The following is a 27,380-nucleotide window of genomic DNA, read 5'->3' on the forward strand; positions in this document are numbered from 1 at the left end:
TTTAGTTGTAGTGGTACTTTAGGTAAATGTAAACACATTCATTTACCACCACGCCGCCCTATGTGAAAAAAGACCTAAAGATTTCATGGGAACACACTCACATGGCTTTTGTTCTTTTCATTTCTTCACGTTCTTTTCTTATACTAACTTTTTTTAGCAAAAAATGTAAAGTATATATTTTCTTTGTAATTACTCTGAGTTCATAAGAGAAGCATTTGATGTTAATAAATACAAACTATGCAGAAGAAAACGACACAAGTTTCCTCCAGATTAGTTTACAAAATGACATACGTTCTTTAGCAAAAAAAAAAATGACATACGTTACAAAATTTCGACCGACAACGCTTAAACAAGAATTAAAAAATGACAGTAATTAAACTCAATAAAGTAATAATAAAAGCATTGTGTAATTAATTAAATAAGGAAGGTAAATAAATCATTAAATGAATGCTAACTGTCAATATATTTTCTGTCTATTGGTACCTTCCTGCTTCCTCCAACTTCCTTCCATATATACAACACTTCAGCTCCTCCCTTCCTCTTCACACTCCCTCTTCTCTCTTCCCTTTCTCTGTCTCTCGCCTGCCTTATTATTTCAGCGCATTTTAGCTGATAATCTCGCCGGCATTTCTCTTCTCTCTTTGGTTAAGTTATGGAGAAGTTTGCGTCCGTGGCTGCCCTGCTACTGCTTCTTTCTTTTCCGGTAGCTTTCTCTGGTCATGATTACGGCCAAGCTCTTTCTAAGAGTCTCCTCTTTTTCGAAGCTCAGAGATCTGGTGTCCTCCCTCGTAACCAAAGAGTCACTTGGCGCTCTCACTCCGGTCTCACCGACGGCAAATCCAGCGGAGTATGTCTCATCTCTCTTCGTCTAACTCTAGACTAACAATGTCGCCGTTTAATCACTCTAAACCAGATATTAAACCCTTATTTTCGAAAACTAAACTCTGTTTGTACCTGATTTTGAGAGAAATCATACAGCATTTCCGACAACAAGCTATATATATATATTCTCCGTTCAGACAACATTGTTCCTGTTTCATTCGTTTTTGAACTAAATCTTGTTTTTTTTTCTTTAGGTGAATCTGGTCGGAGGCTACTACGACGCCGGAGATAATGTGAAATTTGGACTTCCGATGGCTTTCACGGTGACGATGATGGCGTGGAGCGTCATTGAATACGGCAACCAGTTAGCGGCCAACGGCGAGCTAGGCCACTCCATTGATGCCATTAAATGGGGTACTGATTACTTCATCAAAGCCCATCCTGAGCCCAACGTCCTTTACGGCGAGGTATTTATTATTTATATTACTAAGATTTCTAAATAATCAAAATTTTAATTTCTAAATTCATTATGATTATTATTATTTTTTAGGTTGGAGACGGCAACACCGACCATTACTGTTGGCAGAGACCGGAAGAAATGACGACGGACAGGAAAGCTTACCGGATAGATCCAAGTAATCCCGGGTCGGATCTAGCAGGAGAAACAGCAGCTGCGATGGCGGCAGCTTCAATAGTCTTCCGCCGATCTAACCCTGCTTACTCTAGGCTTCTACTCACTCACGCTTATCAGGTTAGTTTTTACTTTTTGTTATTATTCTTCGGCGCATTTTTAACTTTTTAAAATGCGGATTTTAGCATAAAGTCTAGTGATGTTAATTCACCGGCAGTTACGTTGGGGGAAGTTGCAGACACGCTATTATTGCACATCAGTAGAAAGTCACTTAAAAAGTCGTTTTCAGCGCACGTTAGGCGTTATATCAGCAGCGTCAGTTAACCATGAAAATGACAAATCTGAAAATTAAATTTGTTTTTCATTCTAATTGCAATAAATATATAAATGCTTGAAAAGGAAATATTCTCAGATTTGATCTAACTATATCAGTAACCAATAACGAGGAGTTTAACAAATTTTTATATTCTAACTCTCTTGAGTGGAAAATTAATCTGAACACAGTAGTAAGCTTCCTAAAAACTAAAAATACTACGTAAATGGACCCCGCAAAGGATAGAGTTAGATCGCTTTTATAGGGTTTGAAGTGACGTCGTTCTCTATCCGTCACGGGTTTTGTGGGTTGTGACCGTATAAATCTCAGCCGTTTATCTCAAATTTATATTATTTGTTTTCTAGAAAAAACCTTCGCACATCGGCACATGCCTTGGGCTGTCGGTGCCCCATACTGGTTTAACGACCTTTACCAATCTCACATTTATTTTTCAACAAATGCCACCTCCTAACAAAAATCTCTAAAGTAGCCTTTGCTTTCTAAGTTTTATTACGGTTTTACCATTATAATTTTATTTTATTTCTATTTCTTATTGCAGCTGTTTGATTTCGCGGACAAATACAGAGGAAAATACGACAGCAGCATCACCGTCGCTCGTAAATACTACGGATCCGTCAGTGGTTACAATGTAAGATTCGGACAATGAGAACCTGAGATTAAGGACTTTCAAAGTTTTGTCTTATGTCTGAAATTGACCCCTTAATTTCAATGATCAGGACGAGTTATTTATTTATTTTATTTTTTCAGGACGAGTTACTTTGGGCTGCCGCGTGGCTATACCAAGCATCCAACAACCAGTTCTACTTGGATTACTTGGGTCGTAACGGTGACTCCATGGGTGGTACCGGTTGGTCCATGACCGAGTTTGGTTGGGACGTCAAGTACGCTGGTGTTCAAACCCTTGTCGCCAAGGTTAATAACTTAGTAGTTCAAAATGAAATTTGTTGTTAACCGGCTTGACAATCTTGGTTTGATTCTAAACCGGTTTATTTCCTCTTTTTTGTGGTGGGACAGTTCTTGATGCAAGGGAAAGCAGGACGTCACACGGCTGTGTTTCAGAAGTTTCAACAGAAAGCTGATTTCTTTATGTGTTCCTTGTTGGGTAAAGGCTCCCGAAACATTCAGAAGACTCCCGGTGGTTTGATTTTCCGACAGCGTTGGAACAACATGCAGTTTGTCACCAGCGCTTCCTTCTTGACCACCGTTTACTCTGATTACTTAACTTCCTCTCGAAGCAACTTGAGATGCTCTGCTGGCAACGTCGCTCCTTCCCAGCTTCTTTCATTCGCTAAATCACAGGTTGATTATATTCTTGGAGATAACCCGAGAGCTACTAGCTACATGGTTGGTTACGGTAACAACTTCCCTCAGAGAGTTCACCACCGTGGCTCCTCCATCGTCTCTTACAAGGTTGACCGTTCATTTGTCACCTGCCGTGGTGGTTACGCCACGTGGTTCAGCCGTAAAGGCAGTGATCCTAACCTCCTCACTGGCGCTATTGTCGGCGGTCCTGATGCTTACGACAATTTCGCTGACAGGAGAGATAACTATGAGCAGACTGAGCCTGCTACTTACAACAATGCACCACTCCTTGGTGTTCTTGCTCGTCTCAGCAGTGGTCATTCCGGTTACAGCCAGCTTCTTCCAGGTTTGTGTCTGAGATTCAACACATTCCAATTCCAATGTACCTTGGGAAGAGGTTTGGAAACTCAAAGTTGTTTGCTTTGTTTTTTTTTTGTTATCTCTGTGCAGCGGTTCCTGCTCCTGTTGTTGTCCGAAGACCAATGCCTATTCGTAAACCGAGAGTGACTTCCCCGGTCCGAGGTATGCTCTTGTGTGCTTTTGTATATCTGTTGAAAAGAGAGTTGACTGTGTTTGATTTACTTGTGCAGCTTCTGGTCCAGTGGCTATAGTTCAGAAGATGACAGGTTCATGGGTCTCAAAGGGAAGGACTTACTACAGATACTCAACAACTGTGATCAACAAATCACCTAGAGCTCTTAAAAGTCTTAACCTTTCAATCAAGAATCTCTACGGACCAATCTGGGGACTCTCTAGATCAGGAAACTCATTCGGTTTACCTTCCTGGATGCACTCATTGCAATCCGGAAAGTCCCTAGAGTTCGTCTACATTCACTCTACAACGCCCGCCAATGTCGCGGTTTCAAGCTACACGTTGGCTTGACCAGACAACAAACTTCGAAAGGAATCACAGTGTGTATAGGGTCGTGAGAAGAAAGTGTTGGTTTTTCCCTATGGTTCATCAAGAAAGTTAAAAGGTTTGGTCTTTTTATTTTTATTTTGCTTTTTTTTTTCGGGTGAATATAGAAAGGGTTGAAGAAAGGAGGAAGAAAGGTGTGAAGAGACAGTCAAAGACTCTTCGGAAAATTTAGAAGAAGAGTGAAAGTGCTCATCCTCTTTCTACTCCTAGTTCAATGCTTTTTAAAAATTATATATAGTGAGTGAGAGAGAGAGGAAGATACGAAAAAAAGATAGTGTTTTGTGAGATCTTCCTTCTCTTAAAAAGGGTCTCTCTTGTGAGATTTTGCAAGGATTGTTTTTTCATTCCTTGTAGCTCAAAAAAACATGTGTATGCCTTTGTCCTTTTGTGTTTTTATCTTTCTTGGTGGTCAGTTGTAAAACTCAACAACAGTACTTAAGTGAAATGTGATTTGTTTATCAACTGTGAAATTGTTTTTTTTTTATCTACACAAGATGTTGAATTTAGTAGGTACTCTAAATCTTTTCCTCAATTCAAACGTATTTCATTTCTCATCTTATGACATGTTTTGTTTGTCTTCCATAAATAGATAACATTTGAAACTTATTGATATAACTAATATGAAATGCGCAAAATGAGAATAATTGTTTTGAAAAATTGATATCACTTGGAACTTTTCCCCCAAGTTGTTTATTTTCTACGAGATATTAACTCACTAGATGTAGTAGTTAGGTATAATTAATCTATTTTACCAATCTGTAAATCTACTAAGAAGTTGCTAAAAATAGAGAGAGTTTTATCACAACATAGAATACAAATACACAAAATATAAGGAGAGAGTATGGTCAGTACAAAGAAGGTAGATATCTTTGTTTACAAGCAGAAAATAACCTTATGATGTATTTTTTTCTTAGGACACAAGCAACTTCGATGGACAAAACACAGAAATATAAAAATATGATTCACAACAGAGAAATATACAACCTGAGACTTTTCCAACACCTACCTTCTTCACACAGCCTCCACACTAGTATAAAAGCTTCAGTTCTTTGTCTTGTTATACATTTCATCAATCTCTTTCTGCGTAAAAAAAATCAGAGGTTAAGATCACTCAGTTCAGCAAACCCCGAAACATTATTAAGCCTGGAAATAAACTAAATTATATTGAATGTGTTGTTTAAGTAAAAGAAATGGAAATGAATAAGACTTTTAATATACCTGATAGTACTTGAGAAGCTGAGGCCTTTTCTTCTTGTAAGAAGGTGTGATGAGATCTCTTTCCATGTCGAATGGAACTGTGTCCAAGTGAACACCTTTTATCAGCTCAAATCCCTTCAGCTGTAATAAAAAAAGAACACAACAATTTTCTTAAGTTCAAAGATTGCTGGAAAAAAAGCAAATTATTAAGAAGACTCATGAATAAGTTATAAACCTTTTTGTCTTTGGCTACTCTGTTGAACTCTCCAAGGATAAACTCTTTGGTCTTTTGGTTTTGACAGATAGTCTCAAAATCTCCTGAAACGTTGTGTTCTTTAGCCCAATGTTCGATCTGTATCTTGCTTGGACAGACCACTGCCACTAAGTAAGACTCATAGCTGTTTCCATATACCCATATCTACAAAAATATATTAACAGATCAGTTTCTATAAAACCAATTAAAAAAAACATCAACCGGATTGACCATTACCGATTCAATGGCGGCTACGTGGCTGTAAATGTTTTCCAAGTTCTCAACCGCAACGTATTCTCCTTGTGAGAGTTTAAAGATGTTCTTCTTTCTGTCGATGATTTTCATGGCTCCATCAGGTTGCCATTCACCGATATCACCAGTGTGAAGCCATCCATCAATGAAGACTTCTTGAGTGAGATCTTCACGTTTGTAATATCCAGAGAACAAAGTCTTTCCTCTTATGCAAATCTCTCCACGTGGCTTGCTAGCAAGAGCGTCGTAACCCATCTCTGGAACTGACTCGAGCCTTATGTCAACGTTTGGAACCGGTGGGCCAACCGTTCCAAGCATTTGAAGCTCATTTGGAATCGATACAAATGTCCCACCACAACTCTCCGTTAGACCTGCATAATATTTAATTATATTAATACAAAGATATGGATTTGTTTTAAATTACTTGTTCATACCGTATCCTTGGAGAACATGAGCACATGCGACAACTCTAAGGAAAGATTCGATGTGAGCTGCAAGAGGAGCTGCTCCTGAGAGGATTAGACGCACTCTTCCTCCTAATCCTTCTTTTACCTGAAATAATTTATATGTTCAAGATTTGGTTTTATTCTAACAATCAAAAGGTTCAAGATCAAGAGAATGTGGATATATATGTCATTTAATTTCACCTTCTTAAATACAATTTTGTCAAAGATTGGAGCTGCTTGTTCATGAGCTTTCCCTTTCACCATGTTATTATGTTTGCTGAAAAAAGTATCCATGGGTTTCAAAAACAGAGACTAAAATCATTTACACTTTTCTTTTTGATCTAAATAGGGTAACACTTACTAGTTGAAGGCAAAGTTAAATAAGGTCTTCTTTAAGAAACCACCATCAGAAAGTTTCTGCTGAAGACCTGAAAAAATTGACATAAACAGAAAAGAACAGTTAAGAAGAATGTTTCTCAAGTCTTTCTAAAACTAGCCTAGCAAAGTAGTTACCGTTGTATATCCTCTCTAGCACGCGAGGAACAGCGCAGAAAATAGTCGGTTTCAAAGCAGCAATGTCTTCAACTAAAATCTTAACATCCTGAAGAAAACAGATTATGGATATATAAGTAAGTCCATTATGAAACAGATTCAGTAATATAAAGAAACAGTTCTATAACCTACCCCTCTCCAAAATCCTATGGAGGCGGCTTCATATATAAATAACTCCTCAATCACGCGATCGAAGATATGAGCCAGAGGTAGATATGAGAGGTAAACATCTTTACTGGTTAACTGTAACAATTTTTTCACATTGAAACAAAGAAGAGTTTATCAAAATGATTTGCTCTTGATATACATACATATATATATTAAAGTACATGAGGATATAAACAACATATAAGTTACCTCTTCATTGATAGTTTTAAGCAACTTTTTAACACCTTCAAGTAGATAAATAATGCTCTCATTTGTGAGCAAGACTCCTTTAGGATCACCAGTTGTGCCACTTGTATACATTATAGTGCAAATGTCGCTTCTTTTCTTCTCTGGTAACTCATAATGTTTACCCTCACCCTGCAAGTAACATAAAAGACATAAACATTTCAGAATCCTGAATATTATTTATATGGAAAGTAGAATTGTAAAAACGTGTATGTGATTCTCTTACAAGCTTCAAGAATTGGTCCCATGAATATATCGATAATCCGTGCCTCTCAGCTTCTGCTCTTTGCACATTTGAAACCTCCCCAAAGCTCACAATATCTGTTCCAACAAGAAATTATGAATTGTTTCATGATTCACTAACTTTCATCTCGGACTCAAAACTCAAAAACAGCTTACTCTTCAAATATTTTGTTGAATTTGGAGCTGTCTTCAATAACTGAAACATCCAAAAAGAGGAACCCACAGAGGAAAAAACGTTTTGATTATTAGCTAATGGAGATTTTGCATGATCTTATAACCTATCACTGAACAATAACAAGTTACCTCAGAAATCTTTTTCTCCTCAGAAAAAGCAAGTGAAACCTCAGCATGACAAATGATGAATTCTATTGCTCCAGCACCTAACTCATGACCAAAGTTTCAGCTTCAGTGATCCAAAAGTATTATACATACATACATACATACATACATACATACATACATACATACATACATACATACATACATACATACATGCATATATACATACATACATACATATAGGAATCCCTCGTGGGTAAAAAAAGAGTAAGGTTTTGCTTGTAATGGAAAATCAAACAATAGAATATACACATTTATGTACATACCAAGAGTGTCATACAGAGGTACACAGTAGAGTCCATGAGCGTTGCAAGCCTAAAATCATTTATATAAAAAACATTGGGCTTAAATGGCGACATTCATAAAACATTTTCAGGAAACTAGATTTATTACTGTTTCATAAACCTAGTTTTTGGTAACCACAATTATATATTAAAGCTCAATCAACTGATATGTTACTCTCGTATTACCTCCATGCTTATAATCCATTCAGGACTATTGGCGCCATAAATACCACATTTCTCTCCCTGCGGACCACGAAAACAATAAAGTTGAGATAATTGAGACACTCTAGATAGATGCATTTACTTGTATATATAGTTACATAAGTCAAAAATGTTGCGGAGTGTAATTACTTTTCCAACTCCAATAGTCCGGATAGAGTTTCCAAGCTTGATCACTATATCATATACTTCTTTGTAAGTTTGCCATACATATTTCCCTGCCTGTTGGAACAAAACAAGAGTTGTGTGAAATAATTATTCTTATTAAAAGTTTGATACTCATTAAGTTGCTGAGATCTTACTTTTCCATCAACAATTTCTCTACGACCAAGCATAGGATTATCTGGAGATTTCTCCGCAGATAAGCTGAAACCATAACATAAATTAACAATGAGCACTTCTATCGATTTAGCTTTTCAAATTTGTTTCATTATAAGTATACTTTACAGTTTCAATACAAATATTAAATATTTTTCAGGTATTATTCTTATTTTTAATTCATTAATTAACAAAATCAAACAAAACAATATATTAAATATTGATAAAACAAAAAAAAATTATCAATTTAAAAAAAAATGTAAGGAAAGAAGTAGTTCTTTCTTCAGCATCCACTATACTCTATTTTAAAAGAGAGAGAGAGAAAAGAGAGAGAAGTTAGATCTGTTTTGGGGACCGGCGTTCGGTCGGCGCGTGAGCGTCCGTGCCGGCGCCGGAGTCCTTTTTTTGTTCGTCGTAGTGGTTTTCCGTCGCTCCTCCTTCGCCGTCCTGTCATCGATCGCCTTGTCCGACCTCTGGTTCCGCCACTATCCCTAATGGTGGCTCGGTTTGTGGAGCAACGACGCGTTCGTCTGGAGGTTACCGGTGGAGAGGGAGCGGCTTGCATGTTCAGAGGTGGTGGTTTCCGGGAGGTGGAGGCTTGCTCAGATCCACCGTCGCCGGCTCTAGTTTCCGGGAAGGGAGTCTCCTTCAGATTCGCCTTCGCCGGCTTTTGGTTACGGAGAGCGGAGGCTTGCAAAGCTCCGCGCTGCCACTTAGGAATCCGGTGTTGTTTGGGTAAAGGTTACTAGATTCGATTTGTTTTAAGTTCGGCGTGGTTGTCGTCAAGGTGGGGTTGGGTCACGGCGGAGGAGATTTTGGGAGAGGATGAATCTCTGCGGCGAGGTGACGAGTGATGGTTCTCGGAGCGCGTGTCTAGGGTTTGAAGTGCTTTAAAGGCGGAGGAGATCTCGAGGTTCGATAGAACTCTCCGGCGTGAGGACAGTGCGGTGAAGAACGGTTATGGGTTCGTTGGAGGCTTGTCGGCTTCTAAGCTCCGACGAACGAGGATCTCGTTGGTGGTGTTCCGGCGGCGTTGAGGCGGAAGCGCTCAAGTTGAGGCGGTTACGACGTGTGTCGCGTTAATGGAGCAGATCACTCCACGTGTCGAGCCTGCCTCCTTGACGTGCTATCCGATTAGGTCGTGCGGTTTCTGAGTTTGGGCCGAGGGCCCGTTTAGCTTTTTCTTTTTGCCCGTCGTCTTTTGGGCTTGTAGCTGTCTCATGTTGTAATCGGGCTTCGGCCGTTTCTTGGGCTTGGCCCATTGATCTATTAAAAATAAACATTGACGGAAAAAAAAAGAAGTAGTTCTTTCTTTTGTTGTTAATACCAAATAAATAATAGCTATGAGCCTATGAACATAGGCAACAACTTGTGGAAAAGTATTCTTTGTTGTTAATTTGTTATTAATATCAGTGAACAGAGGCACAAAAGGAAATGTTCACCGAAAAAGAAAACAAACACAGGAAAAAATTACCACGAATATGAACTGAACAAAAACATCACCAAGAACTCAGAAACTGAAATTTACACCCACAAAATTTCACCAGAAAATCTTCAAATTTATAATAAAACATTAAGATGAAATAATGTAACAACCAAGAAATTCAGAAAACAATGAATCAGTGAAGCCAAACAGGTGGGACTTTGATAGATAGTTTGTCCCATGAGCTAGCTAGAGAAGAGATATATCTAACCGGAAAATATCCCAGCAACTGAGGAGATCATCGGCAGGTTCAGGAAAACCGTCTTTGGCGTAGATACTCCGGTAAACCGAACCGACCGACGGACTTCCTCCATCTACGCCTTCTTTTCCCTTCTCAACCTCAACAATGAACCGATCCGTCGCCATTAGTATTATATATCTGCGTATTTCTCTGTTTGTGTGTTATATAATCTGGATGATGGATCGTTTCGTTGAATTTGTAGAAGCAAGCAGAAATTTTTAATTTTGCGTTGTGAATGTTATATACTTACAATGGGGAAAAGATTTGAAAGACACGAGGGTAGCTGACCAATCCACAATACTTATATGTTATCACAAATTATATATTAGAATATTATTTTGATTTCCAATAAAGCTACTATTTATGTTCACTAAGTTATCAAACTTGAAATAATTATCGACTAGTCATAACGAGATGATAAAGTTTTGACCAAGTACTAAATTGTTTTTTAGAAAACTCAAAATTAAGGAATAGAACATATATCCGGATTAAAAAAAGTTACATAAAGTTGTAAGCGGAAATGTAAAGAAAGCATACGATTGGGACCCAAGTAATGGGTATTCATTTCTCCCTTAAACCTTTTTGACATGGTATTAATGTGATTATTAGACCATTTCCAATCTATTTTTCTATTTTTCCTTCAAAAATAATAGAATACTATAATGGAGATATGTTTATCTCTAATGTATTCTTCTATTTTTTCTCTAAAATAAATACTTTGATATATTCTTCTTTATTTTACAGATAATACATTTTATTTGGTGAAATTTGAAACTTAAGCCCATTTATTTTAATTTATAAAAGATTTTCATAAAATTATGATATTATGTAAACTAGAGAGTTATTTAAAAAAGATTATCATGTAAATAGAAAGTATGATTTCATTTATATAAAAGTTGTGTGTTTCTATAAATTATTTATTTTTATTCATAATTAAAAAAAGAACTGAAAGACCATTTTGTAAATACTATATCTATATAATAAAATAATGTTATCTATGCTCTAAATATAGAGGAAAACAGTAATTTCTATATCAGAAAAAGAAATAGAAGTGGTTTAAGTTAGTTTTACTATATTACTAGGGCTAGACAAAATGCCAGTAACTTTTGATATGATTTGTTATTTGTTTCAATTCAAACAAAAAAATCTGAATATCTATAATTCTATGAAGTAAAACAAATAATTATATGCAATATTCGTAAGAAACGAAATAAATCACAAATACATATATTTTTAATCATAAATATCAGATTTGATCTGATATGTTATATATTATTAAAAAAAAAAAAAAATATATATATATATATATATATATATATATATATAAACTATAGAATTTTTATATGTTATAGAATTTTTATATTATTTTATTTATTATATTGATTATTTTAGTCATTAAAGTTTGAAAACGTGAATAAATTCTATTTTTTATTAAATTATTATTATTATATATTATTTTTGATTTATTTTGTTTTTATTTTATTTGTACCGATCCAATCAGATACTTGGTTAAAATATAAAAATTTGTAGATATTCAGTGTTAGCTATGGATCAAATCGAATCGAGATCGGGAATATTTTCAAAAACCCCAAATATTTGATTTGTGTTCTCCCCTATATGTTATAGGATATCCTACTATATAAAAGGGACTAAATTCAAAGCTTTTGGGACTATCCACTTCAGCCAAAATATTCTCATCCAAAAAGAATTAAAAATAAATGTCATTTAGAAGATAATTAACTAACATACAACTTTTGATATTTCTAAAAATTTCAAATTTGTAACTACTAATTTATTAATAGAATCATATATGTATATTGAATTATGTTCTATTTTTAATCGTTAGACTTCAAGGGTAAATTAATAATCAAATTTGTAACTACTAATTTATTAATAGAATCATATATCTATATTGAATTATGTTCTATTTTTAATCGTTAGACTTCAAGGGTAAATAAATTATTAATTTATAATATATATAGTTTATAACTTTATATTGTAGTTATAAATAAAAAGAAAATAACCGGGGAAGGTGAAGAAGCTCATGTAAAATTATGTAATTAAAATGGTAAAATGGTGAGTATGATAACGTGAATCTAAGAAAATTTGTTATACAAATTAAGGTGATTTCTTCGTCCACTATAATGATTTAAAATAAAATATATATTCACATAAATAAGTCAATATTTGTTGTTTTTTTTTTGTAAGATGTTAAGATTATCATTTTTTGAAAGGTTACACTGTTGTTTTTAAACAACATATTACAGCAAGGAAACAAAAACAACCAACAACAACTCAAGGTAAAAAAAACCTTAAGGAAGTTTTATACAAGAAAGATAAAAAGAAGTAGAGAAGAGGAGAAAGAAGAACTTGCCGGGTAAGAGAGGAGACGGTCAGCATCATACGGTCGAGAGAGGCAAGGATGACTAATGAAGGTGAGGAGACAGCTGTGAACACACGAGCATTACGCTCTTTCCACAGCAGGTAGATGGCTGACCGAAAGTAGAGCTTGATGACTGGAGTAGCATGCGTATCTGCGTTGACGCGAGGTTGATTGATCCAGGCTATATAAAAGGGACTAAATTCAAGGCTTTTGGGACTATCCACCTCAGCCAAAATATTCTCATCCAGAAAGAATTAGAAATAAATGTCATTTAGAAGATAATTAACTAACATACAACTTTTGATATTTCTAAAAATTTTAAATTTGTAACTACTAATTTATTAGTAGAATCATATATCTATATTGAATTATGTTCTATTTTTAATCGTTAGACTTCAAGGGTAAATAAATTATTAATTTATAATATATATAGTTTATAACTTTATACTGTAGTTATAATTAAAGGGAAAATAACCGGGGAGGGTGAAGAAGCTCATGTAAAATTATGTAATTAAAATGGTAAAATGGTGAGTATGATGACGTGAATCTAAGAAAATTTGTTATACAAATTATGGTGCTTTTTTCGTCCACTATAATGATTTAAAATAAAATATATATTCACATAAATAAGTCAATATTTGTTGTTTTTTTTGTAAGATGTTAAGATTATCATTTTTTGAAAGGTTACACTGTTGTTTTTAAACAACTTATTACAGCAAAGAAACAAAAACAACCAACAACAACTCAAGGTAAAAAAAGTCTTAAGGAAGTTTTATACAAGAAAGATAAAAAGAAGTAGAGAAGAGGAGAAAGAAGAACTTGTCGGGTAAGAGAGGAGACGGTCACGCATCATACGGTCGAGAGAGGCAAGGATGACTGATGAAGGTGAGGAGACAGCTGTGAACACACGAGCATTACGCTCTTTCCACAGCAGGTAGATGACTGACTGAAAGTAGAGCTTGATGACTGGAGTAGCATGCGTATCTGCGTTGACGCGAGGTTGATTGATCCAGGCTGCAACAGAGTGTAGATCAGCCGGAGGAGAAATCCAAACTTCAGCAGCAAAAGGCTCCCATATCAAGCGAGTGAAAGAGCACTCCAGGAAGAGATGATGGTGAGTCTCTATTTCCAGATTACAAAGGACGCATGTTCCTGAGACATTTAACCCCCAACGCCTAAAGCGATCCTTGGTTGGCAGTCTTCTCCGCAAAGCCAGCCATGATATAAACGTATTACGTAGAATATGTTCCTTGAACCAAATAGTCTTGTGCCAATATTTGTTGTTGATAGTGTTTATATTCTTTTCTGACATTAGTATCTATATTTTTTAGTAAACTGATCCAAAGAGATTAATTTGTGGAGCTAACCAAACAAGGATTATAGTGTTTACTTTGGAAAAAGTAATAGGTTGAATGATAGATGGCGTGCGTGTTTTTTCACATGGAAATCTGCACATATATTAAAATCGTAAGATTTGAATCATAGAGAAAATATAGTGTATATGACTGAAGTTGGTTCATTCTGAAACTAAAGATGGCTAAAATTCTTCTTTGTCAAAATGCATAGATGTGAATTTTATATGAATAGAGTTCTCCATTGCTTATAACAGTGTAATAAACTCCATGTGTAAAGGAGAAAAAATGTTATATAAGTGAAAACAAAATTTTTTTTTCTTGTGCCTATAGGTTCTTCGCAATTTGAAGAAGAAAGAACATATTGTGTGAAAATCTTTGGCTCGGTCAAATTTTATCCAGTTGTTTATAAAACTGTTGTTATCTGATTCATGTAATTTTTTCAGTGTTGATTTAAAAGCCCAAAAACCCCATCTATACTGACTTTTTGATATATTTTTTCTGTGATTTGAATTTAAAAAGAGATAAAACTTTCGATAAATTATGTAAACTCAGAACAAGTATTTAGCTTTAAAAAGCATTTACATGTTTCAAACTTAAAATATATACATATATAATGTTTAAAATTATGCATATAAAACCTGTGTAAAATGTGCCTGAATATGTTTCTCTTTTTTAATGTGTTAATCGTACTATATATAACATTATTTTAAAAAGTTTATGTCACATACAAAAAACCATCAATAAAAAATATAATTCTCCATCTACAACAAGAAAAATGAAAAATTATAAACATATAAATTTAAATTAAGAAAAACTAACATTAGAAAAACAAGAAGTTAATGTAAAAAAAAACCGACAAATAATATTATAAATAAAATAAATTTATAAGACACAATCCGCGCGAAGCGCGGAAAAAATCTCTAGTATTTTTAAAAAGATTATTTAGATCCTATAAATGGTAGTGTTTTTAGAATTTTTACCCCATTTGTCATCACATCTATAATTTTAATATTTAATTTAAATTAATTTGTCATCACAACCATTGTATTCTTTTATTTTGGAAAAGTATCACATTCATTTGTCACCAAATCTCTTTTCTGGAGTTGCTTTAAATATCTTCACTAATATAAAAATATATCTAAGATAAAAATGTTAGCTTAAAGTATATTAGAAAGATATTAATAGAAGATCTAATGATATCTCCCCCCATTTAAACAAAGAAACTCCTATAAATTTGATGATTTAGAAAATTCATAGCAACAAAGAAGAACACTAATGCTAAAAGTGCAACTGAATAAAATTAAGACAGAAGATGGATTCATTGACAGATGATATCTGCGCATTGGTACTTGCAAGATTACCGATTAAGATCTTCACAGGTTTCAAACTTGTATGGTCATAATAGCAATTGATTAGAAATTCTATCTTATTTCTAGTGACACAGACGACCTCTAAACTGGTTATATATTATTTAATTACCAGGTTCTTTTGGCAGCACACAAGCGCAAGATCGTTTGTTGCTTATAGTATTAAGATTTGACTTTCGTATTGCTATCGAATATTATAGGGGCCATTTGACATTTAAAAATTATCAACAAATAAAAAAGACCATACATAGTGGCTAACCATAACTAAATTAAAAATGTGTGTCTACCAAAATTCAGGGTAAAGAAAAAGAAAGAAAGAACAAATGGTGTGGAAGCGGCATGAGATCAAGTAAAGAAAACATATACCTTAATGATGTAGATGCAATATCATGATTAGGATGTTAAAATGAGGGTTTTATCAGGTTTATGATGGACTTTTGATATAAATAAATGTTTATTTAGATATATTTAGTTTAACGAGTTTTAAATAAGCAGTGCTATTAAGATCTATTTATTAAACGAGATTTTATCTAAAATTGACGAAGATCCTATTAACATGTTTAATTAAATATATTTTCATAATTGAATATTTTAATATATATATATATATATACACTTTTTCAAAAATAATTTCTAACTTTTTTTAAACAAAATATTGGCTTTCCGATTTTTTTTTTAAATTACTTTACTCAAATTTTCATTAAAAAAATAAATTAACTTAAACGTTTTTTCAAAAACTCTCTTTAAATAATTCTTATAATTTTATTTTTAGATATTTTATTTCAATAGTTTTGCATTATAAATAATATTTTTTTAAAAATCACATATCATTTTAAATAGATTTAAGTGGGTCAATGTAATATTCATGGTCTAAATGAATAATAATATATCTTAAAACCAAATAAGCCTAAACCTGTTTGAGGTTTAAATGTGGTAGATTCTAAATAGGATGAATCTAAGAGCACCTTCGTTAGGGGATTAAAGCCCAAATTCACACAGTTCCCAAAAAAAAATTATTATAATAATCCATATTTTGTGAACCCAGGTTGCGTGAACTCTCTGCAGTGATACGGGTTCATCACTGTTTCGCGGATTCCACAACACGTGGCGGCCCACTATTAATTTGACTATATATATTTTTTTAAACAAATAGAAAAAGAAAAAAATCAAAATAATACTATAGGGAATCGCGCCTTCCCTGTTCGCTGATGTAGATGCTTTAAGGCTCTTAATGTTTACAAACGCCCATAATGCATCACATTGAATAGTAACAAAAATCTCTACATAAACTTATATATATGTTTTTGTTACTATTACGACTACACCACCGTAGTTGTTTTTCAGTTGTCCCGCATGTTGTTATTCCGATTTTAAATAGATAAAATTTAAAATTCGTGTCTGAGTAATGTTATAAACTTATAGTGGGGAAAGTAGATTTGAAAGATAGGAGAGTAGCTAACCAATCCTCAACACTTATATACGTTATCGCTTTGTTTATAAAGCTTTCTATTTATGTTTAATAAGTCACCAAACTTTGTTTCCATGATTCATTATCATCTGATGGTCCAGATTTGATTTTATTTCCTTTTTTAATAGGTAAAAGTTAATTTCACGTGCTCATCTAAATGTTTACAAACCGCACCGCCGTTAGTATATAATAACAAAACTCTTTATATATATCTATGTATCTATATGTTTTTGTTACTATTAGAATCATACCGTAATTGTTTCGCAGTTCAGATAGATGATTTCGTCATTTTTTTGTGTGGACAACATTGCTGGAAATAAAAATATTTCTACCAAGATAACGAGATGCTTGAACGCGTAAATCCGTACCACGGAGAAGACCATATAGTAAGTATATGATAGTTACGTGTTGTTGATTTCGTCACACTATTAATTTCCTTTATTTAATAGGCGACCGAGACTGGTACAACGGCTTATTTTTAGTCGTTTTAGCGCGTCTTCATCTGAATTTTATTACCCTTGACTTTGAATTCTTCTTATGTAGATAAGACTTCTGTGCCTTTGTTTTCAAGGAACAAGTAAAAGTCGCCCTTTTCTGTTGAATGTTTCAAAACCACAATTTTTCTTTTCTTTTTTGTTCACTACCTGTAAAGATTCTTACTACATTTACAAAATATAATATCGAATTGGTTTGCCATTTTCTTTATCTGATTATAACCCCCTTTTAATGGGTATATCGGGTATAAGAGTACAAAGTAGAGGTCAGTAAATGGGGAGAATGCGAAATTATTATGCTCAACAAAAGGACATCATTATTCAAAATATACACAATTATTATCAATAACGGCTCCAACGATCAAAGAAATGAGTATAGTCGAATATACTCCTCCCAAAGTATATGAAGTAGTTCTAAACTTCTACTCGGCCTTCGTTGCGTTTTACAGCCATTTTTTTTTTTTGAACACTCGTTTTACAGCCATTTAGAAAACAAACATTGTAAGTAAAGTTGGGGTCAGAGTTCTCTTCTTAGATTGCTTAATTAATACTCGGCTCTAAGCTTAAGAAATGAGGGATAAGTTACGTTTCTTCCGCAATTTAGGCTTTAGCGTTGCACAAAGAAGAAAGGCTTTAGTGTAGGCCCATAAATTACATTGTAACCCACTAGACTCACTTTTGGTTGGAGAAATAGACTACGCTTATGTCCTGGCACGAGAAAACGACTATTTCATATCTCTAGTATATCGCCATATGTTTAATTTATACTCAGTTTATACGACCGTGTAAAAATATACTTACATTCTTTTAAAATTAAATAACAGTTGTTTATTTTTTTGGCAAAATCATACATTAGTCACGATATCATTTGCCATATCATATAATTTTGTAAACGTGGATGTTACGTCAGTTAATTTTACTAATGAGAATACTACATGTACAAAAGTTTTGTTAAAAATAAAATAAATAAAAATAGTTTTTGTTTTATAAAAAATAGCTTTTTAGAAAATGTAAATGTTTATAAATTTTATTTATTTAGTAAATTAACAAAACTTATTAAATAATAAAATTGTAATCTTATATAAGAGATATATTCATCATAATGTTTTGATCCTATCAGTTCAGTTACTCTTATGTTAATCTTGGTTATGTGTTTGTATAGAAATTCTTAGATCGGTTGTGTAATCATGCGAACAATTTTGTTTTAATAGATTAAAAATTTATGATATGTTACTCTAAACTCGTTAAATTTAAACAACATAACCATGATTAATCTGAGGGTAATACGACTGCAACACTAGCACTGCTTTTGAATCATTATAACACATATATAACTCTTATACAGACGATATTGTGGTAGGATCAAAATATATAAAAAATATATCTCTTATATAAGATTAACATTTTATTATTTAATTAATTTTTGTTTATTCTACTAAATAATAAAAATTTATAAAATTTTACATTTTTTTTACAAAATAACTATTTTGTTTTAAAAAATATTACTGCACATGCGACATTTTCCTCAACAAAAATAGCTGACATAACATCTAGGTCAGTAAAATTAGATGATATGACATGTGATATGACGACTGAATGTTTTCTCCGAAAAAATAAATAACATGTATGTCATTTGAAATTTTTGAAAGTATAAATATGTTTTTGCACAATCATATAAATTAGATATGAATTAAACATATCACAATATATTGCATATGAAATGGATGTTTTGCCGGAATCGAGGTTCAACAGCATGAGGGAGGTATAACGTTGAACCAAAGACTCTATGCTTTGAGAATCTTGGAAGAAGCCGGGATGAAAAGTTGTAATTCGTGTCACACACCGATGGAAGCATGGCTTAAGATGTCGAAGGCAGACCATGATAAGGAGATTGATGCAACAAACTATAGAAGGAACGTCGGATGCCTTCACTACTTGCTTCATACACGACCAGATGTGACATATAGTGTCGGCGTCTTGAGCAGGTACATGCATACGCTAAGAGAGTCACATGGAGAAGCTATGAAGCAATATTTGAGGTATCTACAGGTCACCATGACTTATGGCATCACGTTTCATACAGTAACTCGAAGCTTATGAGGATAGTAAGATATAGTGATAGTAGTCATAACGTTGATGAAGATGATGGTAGGAGCACCACCGGGCACATGTTCTACATTGGTAACAGTCCTATTACATGGTGCTCCCAAAAACAGGAGACAATGGCTCTATCTTCGTGCGAAGCTGAGTTCATGGCTGGGACAGAGGCAGCTAGGCAAGCCATATGGCTACAAGATTTGCTTGTCGAGATTATGGGTGAATCGGGTGAGAAAGTGATTATCAGGATTGATAATCAGTCAGCAATTTCTTTGACAAGGAACCATGTGTTTCATGGAAGAAGTAAGCACATTCATACTTGATATCATTTCATAAGGGAGAACGTAGAGAAAGGACTTATAGAAGTGCAACACGTTCCAGGACACGAACAGAAGGCGGTTATCTTGACAAAGGCACTTGGAAGAATCAAGTTCAAGGAGATGAGAGATCTCATTGGAGTTCAAGATGTAGTGGTAGAAGACTTCAATATTAAGGGGGAGAATGTTGCATTAAGCTTGAAGATTGCTTGAGATACAAGCTTATCCTAATCCTACCGAGTTATGGAATTAGAAATTATGTTTAGGAGTTATCTAAACTATATTACCTATTAGGATTAGGAGAAATAATACCTCTATATAAGTAGATGCAAACATGTTTCATAACTTAAGGATTTTAGAGATTGATTGTGTGCTTGAATTTTGAGTTAGTTTCTCAAGTTAATAAAGAGAGTTATTCTTTATTGTGATTCATATTCGATCTCTATAGTGTTCGGGATTGTGACTAAGAAATGATTAAAGGCAGAGCCGTGCCTAGTAAACAAATTTTGAAACCTTGGTTTAGGGCATCATTTTTTGATGTAAAATGTAAGGGCATACACACATAAAATTTTTATATGGCTCATTGGTAAAACACCCTTTAAATAAGTTTTCTAATTTGGACCAAGGTTATTATCATTTTCTAAACCATTTCTAAAGTCATAACTTAAATTTATAAAACAATTAGTTGCAGTTGTAATCATATGTTTATTCAAAATGAAAATTTTACTTTATTTTATTTCTATTTTTTATATATATATTATTTTTATGTTTGTAAACTAAATGGGGGTTATTTGTTTATGTATTTTCATGGATTTGAAATTCCAAATTAAATCTAGTGTTATTACTTTTCTAATTTTAATATCCAAGTTAATATCATGTATTATTGGTTGTAAAATTTATATATCCTAATTCAATCATGTGTTACTCATACAGATTTACTAATGGATCTGTTTTTAAAATAAATTTTGACGGATTTGAAATAATTTCCTTGTTACAATTACAATAACCTGAATCTGAGAAAAATCTTTCAGATTTGTAAATACTAATTAAAATCCCCGTATTATATTTGAATATTAATAAATTTTACTTATATTTTAAGAAAATAATTTTATTCTTAAGTCTAGATCACTATTAATATTTTGGGATTAGTTTCAGTTCATCGATTATTATTTATTCTAAAATAATATTAATCATAAATCAATACTATTCATATTAAAACTTGTATTTATATATTAATGTTATCATTTATAAATAAAACATAAACAAATTTAGGTTAATGTTTCATTAAAATTATTTCACAACCCGTATTTGTATTATATAATTATATTGCATATATAAAAGTTTATTAGAAAATTGTAAATATAGTTTTATTTGGCTTATGGCATCAGAAGTTCTTTGCACGGCTCTGATAAAAGGACAAAGTTGGTCGAAATACTCGTTTATATTAGAAGTAAATCGAAATAAAGAAAGGTTACAAATGTGAGGCGAGTTTGTTACTTGAACCAAGTTCGCTCTTACAAGATAGTATTGAGATTGCTAAGTTATTTCTATTCTTTATTCGCTTGAGAGAGAAAAAGTCGGTCATTTGTTTGGTCAGCTAATGTCTTTTTTTAGCCAAATATGGCTGGAATAAGACAAAAGATTGCTCGTCGTCTTTTGTGATGAGATCCAGGCTCAAACTCAAGAAATAAAAGGGCCATGTGCCATATTATTTTTTTCTTTCTAAGACCAGTAACTAAAATTTAAAATTGAACCCTTGCTATATAAAAACTAAAAAAGGGCCCAAAATAGAAAAAAATCATAAAAAATGTGGGACCTTGAGAATTTGCACCATGTGATGAGATCATATGGTGCAAATATTCTGGGGTTAGCTCACCTCTCAAAGTATTAAATGTAAATGACTGTATCATATATACTTTTTGACCGGTCAGCACGCCTATCCTAAATATAGGCGCGAGCGTTAAACGTTTTTCTTCATCTTTTCAAATTTTTGCGAACGAGGCTTATTTTGTCTTTTGGACTTTTAACTTGAATGAATTTTTCTTGAGACCAGGCCGGACATTGATAGGGGTGCAAAACCCATCTCCAGCAATCAATAAGTAGAAAAAAGAAAAAATTGTGTGAAAAAAGATTGGAAAAGTAAGTTTCCAACTCCGGTGACAACATGGACTTCACGGAGTATGGAGTGTCCAAGGCTAACAATTAGAACCGTCGTATTATACTATCCCACGGCCACACCCTGGCTTCAAACGAAGATCCAACTCGGAAACCCTAACTGCCGTGAGTTGCTGAAGCCTGAAGAGTCCCTTGCCGCTTCAAGCTGCTGAAAAACCTGTACATCTTGACCAGGGGCGGTTGCAGAATCATATTTAGATAGGGGCACACGTTCTTATTTTATTATGTCTAATTGTAGAATTAGAGAGCATTTCTTGTATTGATAGTAATTACTGAAGGAAAAGAAAAAAATAGATGGGGGCACGTGACCCCGTTGCTCCTCACCAATGCCGTCCCATACTTTTGGGAGGCTTAAAGCCTGAAAAAAAATGTGGCCTCCGATACAAAAATTTGTGTTGCAAAAATAATCAATTGGTGATAATTCGTCATGTGAGAGTGTTGTTAAAGGATGGGATTTTGGGTTCGAGTAACATTAATCGCACCAATAACCTACATGGGAGAGTCAGTGAAGACTTACATGTGATGGGTTAGGATCGGTGCTCTGCAGGGCCAATATAGAATCCACGGAACAAGTAGTTCCCACGGAGCAGGTTGTTACAATAAGTGAAAATACTTAGGAATTTTGATAGAGAAAGGTTCGAACTAGTAGCCAAAAGGTCAAATTTTGGATTACTTTTTGGATTACTTCACCATTAAACCAAACAAATATTTTGAAAAATGTGGTCTTCTAATCGCACTTGTATTTTGTGGCCTAAAACAAATGCTTTATGTGCCTTATAGAAGGAACGGGCCTGCTCCTCACTTGCGTTCGCCACTGATCTTGACAGTCGAGACAGATGAAAAGGAGAACTCGGACCGGGGAGATCTCTACTAACTCATATGAGGGCGTCGTAAACTGTAGTGTGTTCCCCCCTTGGCGAACAGTGATTAAAAATAGAGAGAAAGAGATAAGGCGTGTGTGTTTGCCACTCAAAGACCACGTTTCAAACAAAATGTAATGTTAGATAGCTAGGATATGAAGTTTATACTTTATAGAATTTAAAACAATTAACAGTTTGAGAATCAAACGCACAATAAATATAATTAGATACCAATGATTCATACATACTGAAATTTATAAATTTGAAGACTAAGACGAATGTTTCTTTTACAGTTCTGAAAGCCGGTAATGCGTACAGAAGGTATAACCAATAGGAAAGTAAGTTTTTTTACATTTTCTGTTGACTACTTCTGTGAAGTTTACTTTACACGTATAACATTAGGGACGTTAACATCAGTCTATTGAATAATTTCTCAAGATGTCCTGAAAGTCATACCTAAAACCTGGAACCTGTCTCCCCCACATTCCATTAATTTCCGGTAAGCTATGAGAACGATTTTTGAATATATTTTTTTTCTTCTCAAGAGAACAAGAATGTGGTTTGTAATATAGAAATTTGCAAAAACATCCAAATTCTAAATTTTTTTTTTTTTTTTAAATTGCCAAATTCTAAATTTATAGGCAACTTGTCCATATAACAACTAATTCATTTTTTTTCCTCTTTTTAGTGATCAGCCTTTATGCATTGTAAATTTCGGAGGAGGATATATTTGTGTTCACATTTGGTCCGTGCACGTGATCGGAAATTTTCAAGAACATCCAAACACATAAAGAAGTCCATGACTTTGAATTACTTATTCTTACATTTTTGTTTTTGTTTTACTTATTCTTACATTGCATAGTGTGCTTAAAACAATTCTTTTCGGTGTTAAAATAAAAATCTTTATCTAAAAGAAAATTTCGGTTTTTATTTTCGGTCTTTATCTAATATGAATTCTTTTAGATTTTTTAAAAAGCTGCTTCTCAAGAGTCTTTGCATGTGTCCGTGACTTTGTCGGGCAACATGGTCCGAACGGTTGATGTCGACATTAACCTAATGGTTGTCTTTTTGTGAGAATTATTCAACTAAAATACTCTAAAAGTGTATATTTTATATTTTATATTTTATATTTTATATTTTATATTTTATATTTTATATTTTATATTTTATATTTTATATTTTATATTTTATATTTTATATTTTATATTTTATATTTTATATTTTATATTTTATATTTTATATTTTATATTTTATATTTTATATTTTATATTTTATATTTTATATTTTATATTTTATATTTTATATTTGGAAAAGCAAATATTTAGACTCCATACCATATAAACCATATAGTTTAAAAACTTAGAAATGCTATTTAATATTTACCATTTCAAATTCACAAATATGTCTTTGTCACTCAGAATAATAATATGAGAGTCGTTGGGAAAGTTCAAAGGCTTTTGAAAGAAAATCATCAAAAAAGATTTGATCGTATTAAACTAAGATTTGATCCTATAAAACTATTTGAGCATCTATATATACATGTGTTTTCACACTCATTGGCAATCACTTATTATCAAAGAAAAAGAGAAGCAAATCAAGTCTTCTTTATTTTCTTGTGATTTTGTCATATTTTTTTACTTTTTATAATTTGGTAATAATGGGGAACTGCATGGAGAGATGTAGGGAAGGAGAAGGAGAAGTAGAAGAAGGGAAGACAGAGGTAAGAGAAAATGCAAAAGAGTCTTTCAGACTTGATGGTGATGAAGATGGTCACGGTGGAATGAAGGTGAAGATAGTGCTTACAAGACATGAATTGGATATGTTTTTGCTTCAGATGAATAAGAATGACGATGGGAACTTGATGATGACCAAAGATGTTATGGTAGAGCTAGAGAAGATGATCATAAAAGCATCATCATCGTTTTCATCATCACCGTCGTGGGAACCGTCTTTAGAGAGCATCATGGAGTGCCCCGAAGTTCAAGAGATGGATAGATGAGAGGCTGGTGATGCTACATATATGATCTATGATAATAGGGGTGACTAGCTAGTATATATTATCATGGGGATGTAAAGCATTGTGTTAAATACGGTGATCCGTAACATTTTTGTATCACTTCATATTAATAGGTACGTAGGAATATTTGTTTATTTGTTAAACTAGGATCGGGGTCGATCTCGAACAAAATATAATCAGATGTTTTGATCTATCAAGAAAATATATTAATGCATTGGTTAAATCCTGACTGTTTAATTATTATACATTTTAATGATTATGATAAAGATCAAATATAGGGGGTTTAGCTAGCTCATATGGTTGAGGGAGCCATGATTCGAGAAGGGTATGGAACTGAATGCGCATCTTACCAGTCCTCATCTCCGCAACGTTTTATTTATTAAGCTTTAGAGGAATTAACAAACACAAAAGCTTAAAGGCTTCTTTCATGGAAGAAAAAATTATCCATGAAGAGATCAACGTTTTTTTCAATCATAAACATACATTGATACATACAAGAACACCATACTTTACTATGTACTTTAAAAAGTTTACTTAATTAGCTCATCCAGACGACGTTCCATGGCCATAGAGACAGCTTCAAGGAACGTAGCCTCGCTTGAAGCAGGTAACACTGAGTTATGAGCTTCTCGCACTATCTCTTCAATCGCAGAGTCTTTGTTGACCGTTTCTCTGCACATCATGCTTCCAATTTGATATGGCGTTAGGTTTCTCTCAACGCCTTTCTTAAGAAGCATCGTGGAGATACGCAGCGTGCGTGAGACAGCTTCAGGGACGTCCCAACCGTTGAGTCGCAAAAGCGCAATGTCTTGTTCAGCGTCTAGCGAGTTTATGTAGTCAAGAGTGGCTTCAGAAAAGGGGACTTTTGCTTGCGGCCAGTAAAGCCACTCGAATGTGCAATCTTCAAACTGCAGAGAACCATTTCAATATCTAACTTAGTTTCACTTCTAAAATACTTGGAAGGTCAATGATGAAGATTAATACTTACATTCTCTGGCAAGCAGTAGCCATGATCAATGGGGATTAGAACGGTTCTGCCGTCTTCGCCTTTCCCGGTCAATATGTTTCCGGCATGTCGGTCAGCGTTTGCCATTCTGATATCAAAGACGCTTATCTTATGCACTTGTTCCACAGGAAAAGCTCCAGGGCCAATGTCTTCGCAGCTCCCATCGTTCTTCATGAACATTTGCAAAGAACCAACTTTGGCATTTTTTGTACTACAACTGTCGACTCCCTTTGGGTTATTATACACTTTTTGAAAGCTTCTGACCATAGCGGTCGGTGGCACACCAGCAAAACCCTCAACTTGTGATTTGGATCCGCTTTTAGGATGATCTAACAAATAAGCTGCAACTTCTCTAATAGCTCCTTCTCCCACTCTAGTACCTCTCTTCAGTCCCTGACCGTCAGATGACAAAGGAAGCTGCTGAGGATTGTTCACAGCCATGGGTTCCTCGTCCATAGGCTTGAAGACAGACACGTAGCTCAGACCTGAAGAATCTTGCATCAAGTATGTTCCTCCCGTTCCTTCAGCTGTTCTCACAGGTGGATTACCTTTCTTTAACCCATCAACCGTGCGGTCAATCATATCCTCAATAACCTGAGGCAACTTCACTGCGGGATTGAGAAGCAGAGGTTCTAACAAGAAGTCTTTACCAGCATCTTCAACAATAGCTTCTTTCACGGTCTTCTTAAGCAGCAAGTGGATTACAGAGTTTCCATCTTTGCAAATCCCACCTAAGACTCTGTTATCATCAAGCTTCTCCCCTCTAAAGAAGATCTCTTGATCATCAACATCAGGAAACCCTTTATTACCTTCTTTGGAGATGCGTTTCTTGAGATACCCAACGTTCTTACGGAGATCCACATGAAAGTAAAAGACTTGACCGGAAGTGGTGATGAGAGAGACAAGGAGAGGATCATAGAGCTTCTTTAGCACCAAATGCAAGACACTACCACCAGTGACGGTGACTCCATAGTCAGGGCCAGCTTACAAGGGGGGACAAGCGGTGCGACCGCCCCGGGTCCGAGTCCGTGTTCCCCGTGTAATGATAAATAAGGGGCCTAATTTTTTATAAATCTATATTTTTATATATAAAAATAATTATAAATACAATAAATAAAATTGAAAAGGGCCCAAAATTATTTGATATATATATATATATATATATATATATATATAGTTTTATTTTCATTACAAAATATACAAAATATTATTGATTAAATTTTAAAAATATTTTAAACATTATCTCTATATAAATTTTAGAGAGTAAAATTTTTTTTTTTGCCCTAGGGCCCCTAACAGTGTTGAGCCGGCCCTGTCCATAGTCCTTGGCACGCGAAGCGTACCTGGCGAGCTCTCGAGTAGTGAAGACTAACTTCTGTCTTGTTATACGAATCCTATGACAAATGGTCTTGATCCTAAGTTTGACGTCGGAAATGGAATCAGAGTGGTGGATGAGCAAAGGCATGGTTGGTGTGACTAAAGCCTAATCAATTCATAATGATGATTCTCCTCTTCAACGCCAACTATCAAGATGGGGAAATGAAATTGACAATCGATCATCAATCTCTTAACCACAACCTGTGGGCAGCTCAGCTCTTACTTTTTTTTTTTTA

The 27,380-nt window shown here is 34.0% G+C and overlaps 4 protein-coding genes across 6 annotated transcripts; 2 read left to right on the forward strand and 2 right to left on the reverse strand.

Annotated features, from left to right (window-relative positions):
* Nucleotides 1-200: 200 nt before the first annotated feature.
* LOC125577817 (endoglucanase 6) lies at nt 201-4,470 on the forward strand. Of its 2 annotated transcripts, none has more exons than XM_048739722.1 (8): nt 201-847; nt 1,077-1,289; nt 1,373-1,573; nt 2,326-2,415; nt 2,535-2,699; nt 2,802-3,435; nt 3,537-3,611; nt 3,680-4,470. In XM_048739722.1, the coding sequence occupies exons 1-8, from the start codon at nt 653-655 to the stop codon at nt 3,970-3,972; spliced, it is 1,866 nt and encodes a 621-aa protein (XP_048595679.1). In that variant the 5' UTR covers nt 201-652; the 3' UTR covers nt 3,973-4,470. The 2 variants fall into 2 exon arrangements, with proteins under 2 accessions (XP_048595679.1, XP_048595680.1); XM_048739723.1 differs by having other exon boundaries at nt 3,540-3,611.
* A 313-nt stretch (nt 4,471-4,783) lies between these two features.
* On the reverse strand, nt 4,784-10,531 carry LOC125577816 (long chain acyl-CoA synthetase 3). The gene is made up of 18 exons (XM_048739721.1): nt 10,199-10,531; nt 8,489-8,552; nt 8,319-8,408; nt 8,154-8,210; nt 7,950-7,998; nt 7,648-7,724; nt 7,501-7,540; nt 7,328-7,422; nt 7,066-7,233; nt 6,841-6,951; nt 6,670-6,757; nt 6,518-6,584; nt 6,358-6,433; nt 6,145-6,262; nt 5,696-6,081; nt 5,441-5,623; nt 5,227-5,346; nt 4,784-5,088 (listed from the first exon to the last, which is right to left on the reverse strand). Exons 1-18 carry the CDS (start codon nt 10,351-10,353, stop codon nt 5,050-5,052), a joined length of 1,983 nt encoding a protein of 660 aa, XP_048595678.1. The 5' UTR covers nt 10,354-10,531; the 3' UTR covers nt 4,784-5,049.
* A 13,601-nt stretch (nt 10,532-24,132) lies between these two features.
* On the forward strand, nt 24,133-24,984 carry BNAC09G11020D. The gene has a single exon (XM_013809066.3). It carries the CDS (start codon nt 24,402-24,404, stop codon nt 24,741-24,743), a length of 342 nt encoding a protein of 113 aa, XP_013664520.3. The 5' UTR covers nt 24,133-24,401; the 3' UTR covers nt 24,744-24,984.
* A 186-nt stretch (nt 24,985-25,170) lies between these two features.
* LOC106368975 (phosphatidylinositol 4-kinase gamma 2) lies at nt 25,171-27,380 on the reverse strand. 2 transcript variants are annotated; one of them, XM_013809065.3, is made up of 3 exons: nt 27,092-27,380; nt 25,750-26,742; nt 25,171-25,669 (listed from the first exon to the last, which is right to left on the reverse strand). In XM_013809065.3, exons 1-3 carry the CDS (start codon nt 27,230-27,232, stop codon nt 25,292-25,294), a joined length of 1,512 nt encoding a protein of 503 aa, XP_013664519.2. In that variant the 5' UTR covers nt 27,233-27,380; the 3' UTR covers nt 25,171-25,291. The 2 variants fall into 2 exon arrangements, with proteins under 2 accessions (XP_013664519.2, XP_048595681.1); XM_048739724.1 differs by having other exon boundaries at nt 25,750-26,733; nt 27,083-27,380.

This window comes from Brassica napus, chromosome A9, assembly GCF_020379485.1.
Source record: "Brassica napus cultivar Da-Ae chromosome A9, Da-Ae, whole genome shotgun sequence".
Classification (NCBI taxonomy): Eukaryota; Viridiplantae; Streptophyta; class Magnoliopsida; order Brassicales; family Brassicaceae; genus Brassica; species Brassica napus.

Bases quoted from the DNA above. Each gene is read 5' to 3' on its own strand.
- LOC125577816 (XM_048739721.1), bottom strand. From the start codon at position 10,353: ATGGCGACGGATCGGTTCATTGTTGAGGTTGAGAAGGGAAAAGAAGGC. The intron at 7,423-7,500 runs GTAAGCTGTTTT...TTGTTGGAACAG, and splicing joins TTCAACAAAATATTTGAAGA to ATATTGTGAGCTTTGGGGAG. The intron at 6,263-6,357 runs GTGAAATTAAAT...AAATTATTTCAG, and splicing joins ACAAAATTGTATTTAAGAAG to GTAAAAGAAGGATTAGGAGG.
- LOC125577817 (XM_048739722.1), top strand. From the start codon at position 653: ATGGAGAAGTTTGCGTCCGTGGCTGCCCTGCTACTGCTTCTTTCTTTT. The intron at 1,290-1,372 runs GTATTTATTATT...ATTATTTTTTAG, and splicing joins CCAACGTCCTTTACGGCGAG to GTTGGAGACGGCAACACCGA. The intron at 2,700-2,801 runs GTTAATAACTTA...GTGGTGGGACAG, and splicing joins TTCAAACCCTTGTCGCCAAG to TTCTTGATGCAAGGGAAAGC.
- LOC106368975 (XM_013809065.3), bottom strand. From the start codon at position 27,232: ATGCCTTTGCTCATCCACCACTCTGATTCCATTTCCGACGTCAAACTT. The intron at 26,743-27,091 runs GACTATGGACAG...TAAGCTGGCCCT, and splicing joins GGTACGCTTCGCGTGCCAAG to GACTATGGAGTCACCGTCAC. The intron at 25,670-25,749 runs GTAAGTATTAAT...GGTTCTCTGCAG, and splicing joins GCTACTGCTTGCCAGAGAAT to TTTGAAGATTGCACATTCGA.
- BNAC09G11020D (XM_013809066.3), top strand. From the start codon at position 24,402: ATGGGGAACTGCATGGAGAGATGTAGGGAAGGAGAAGGAGAAGTAGAA.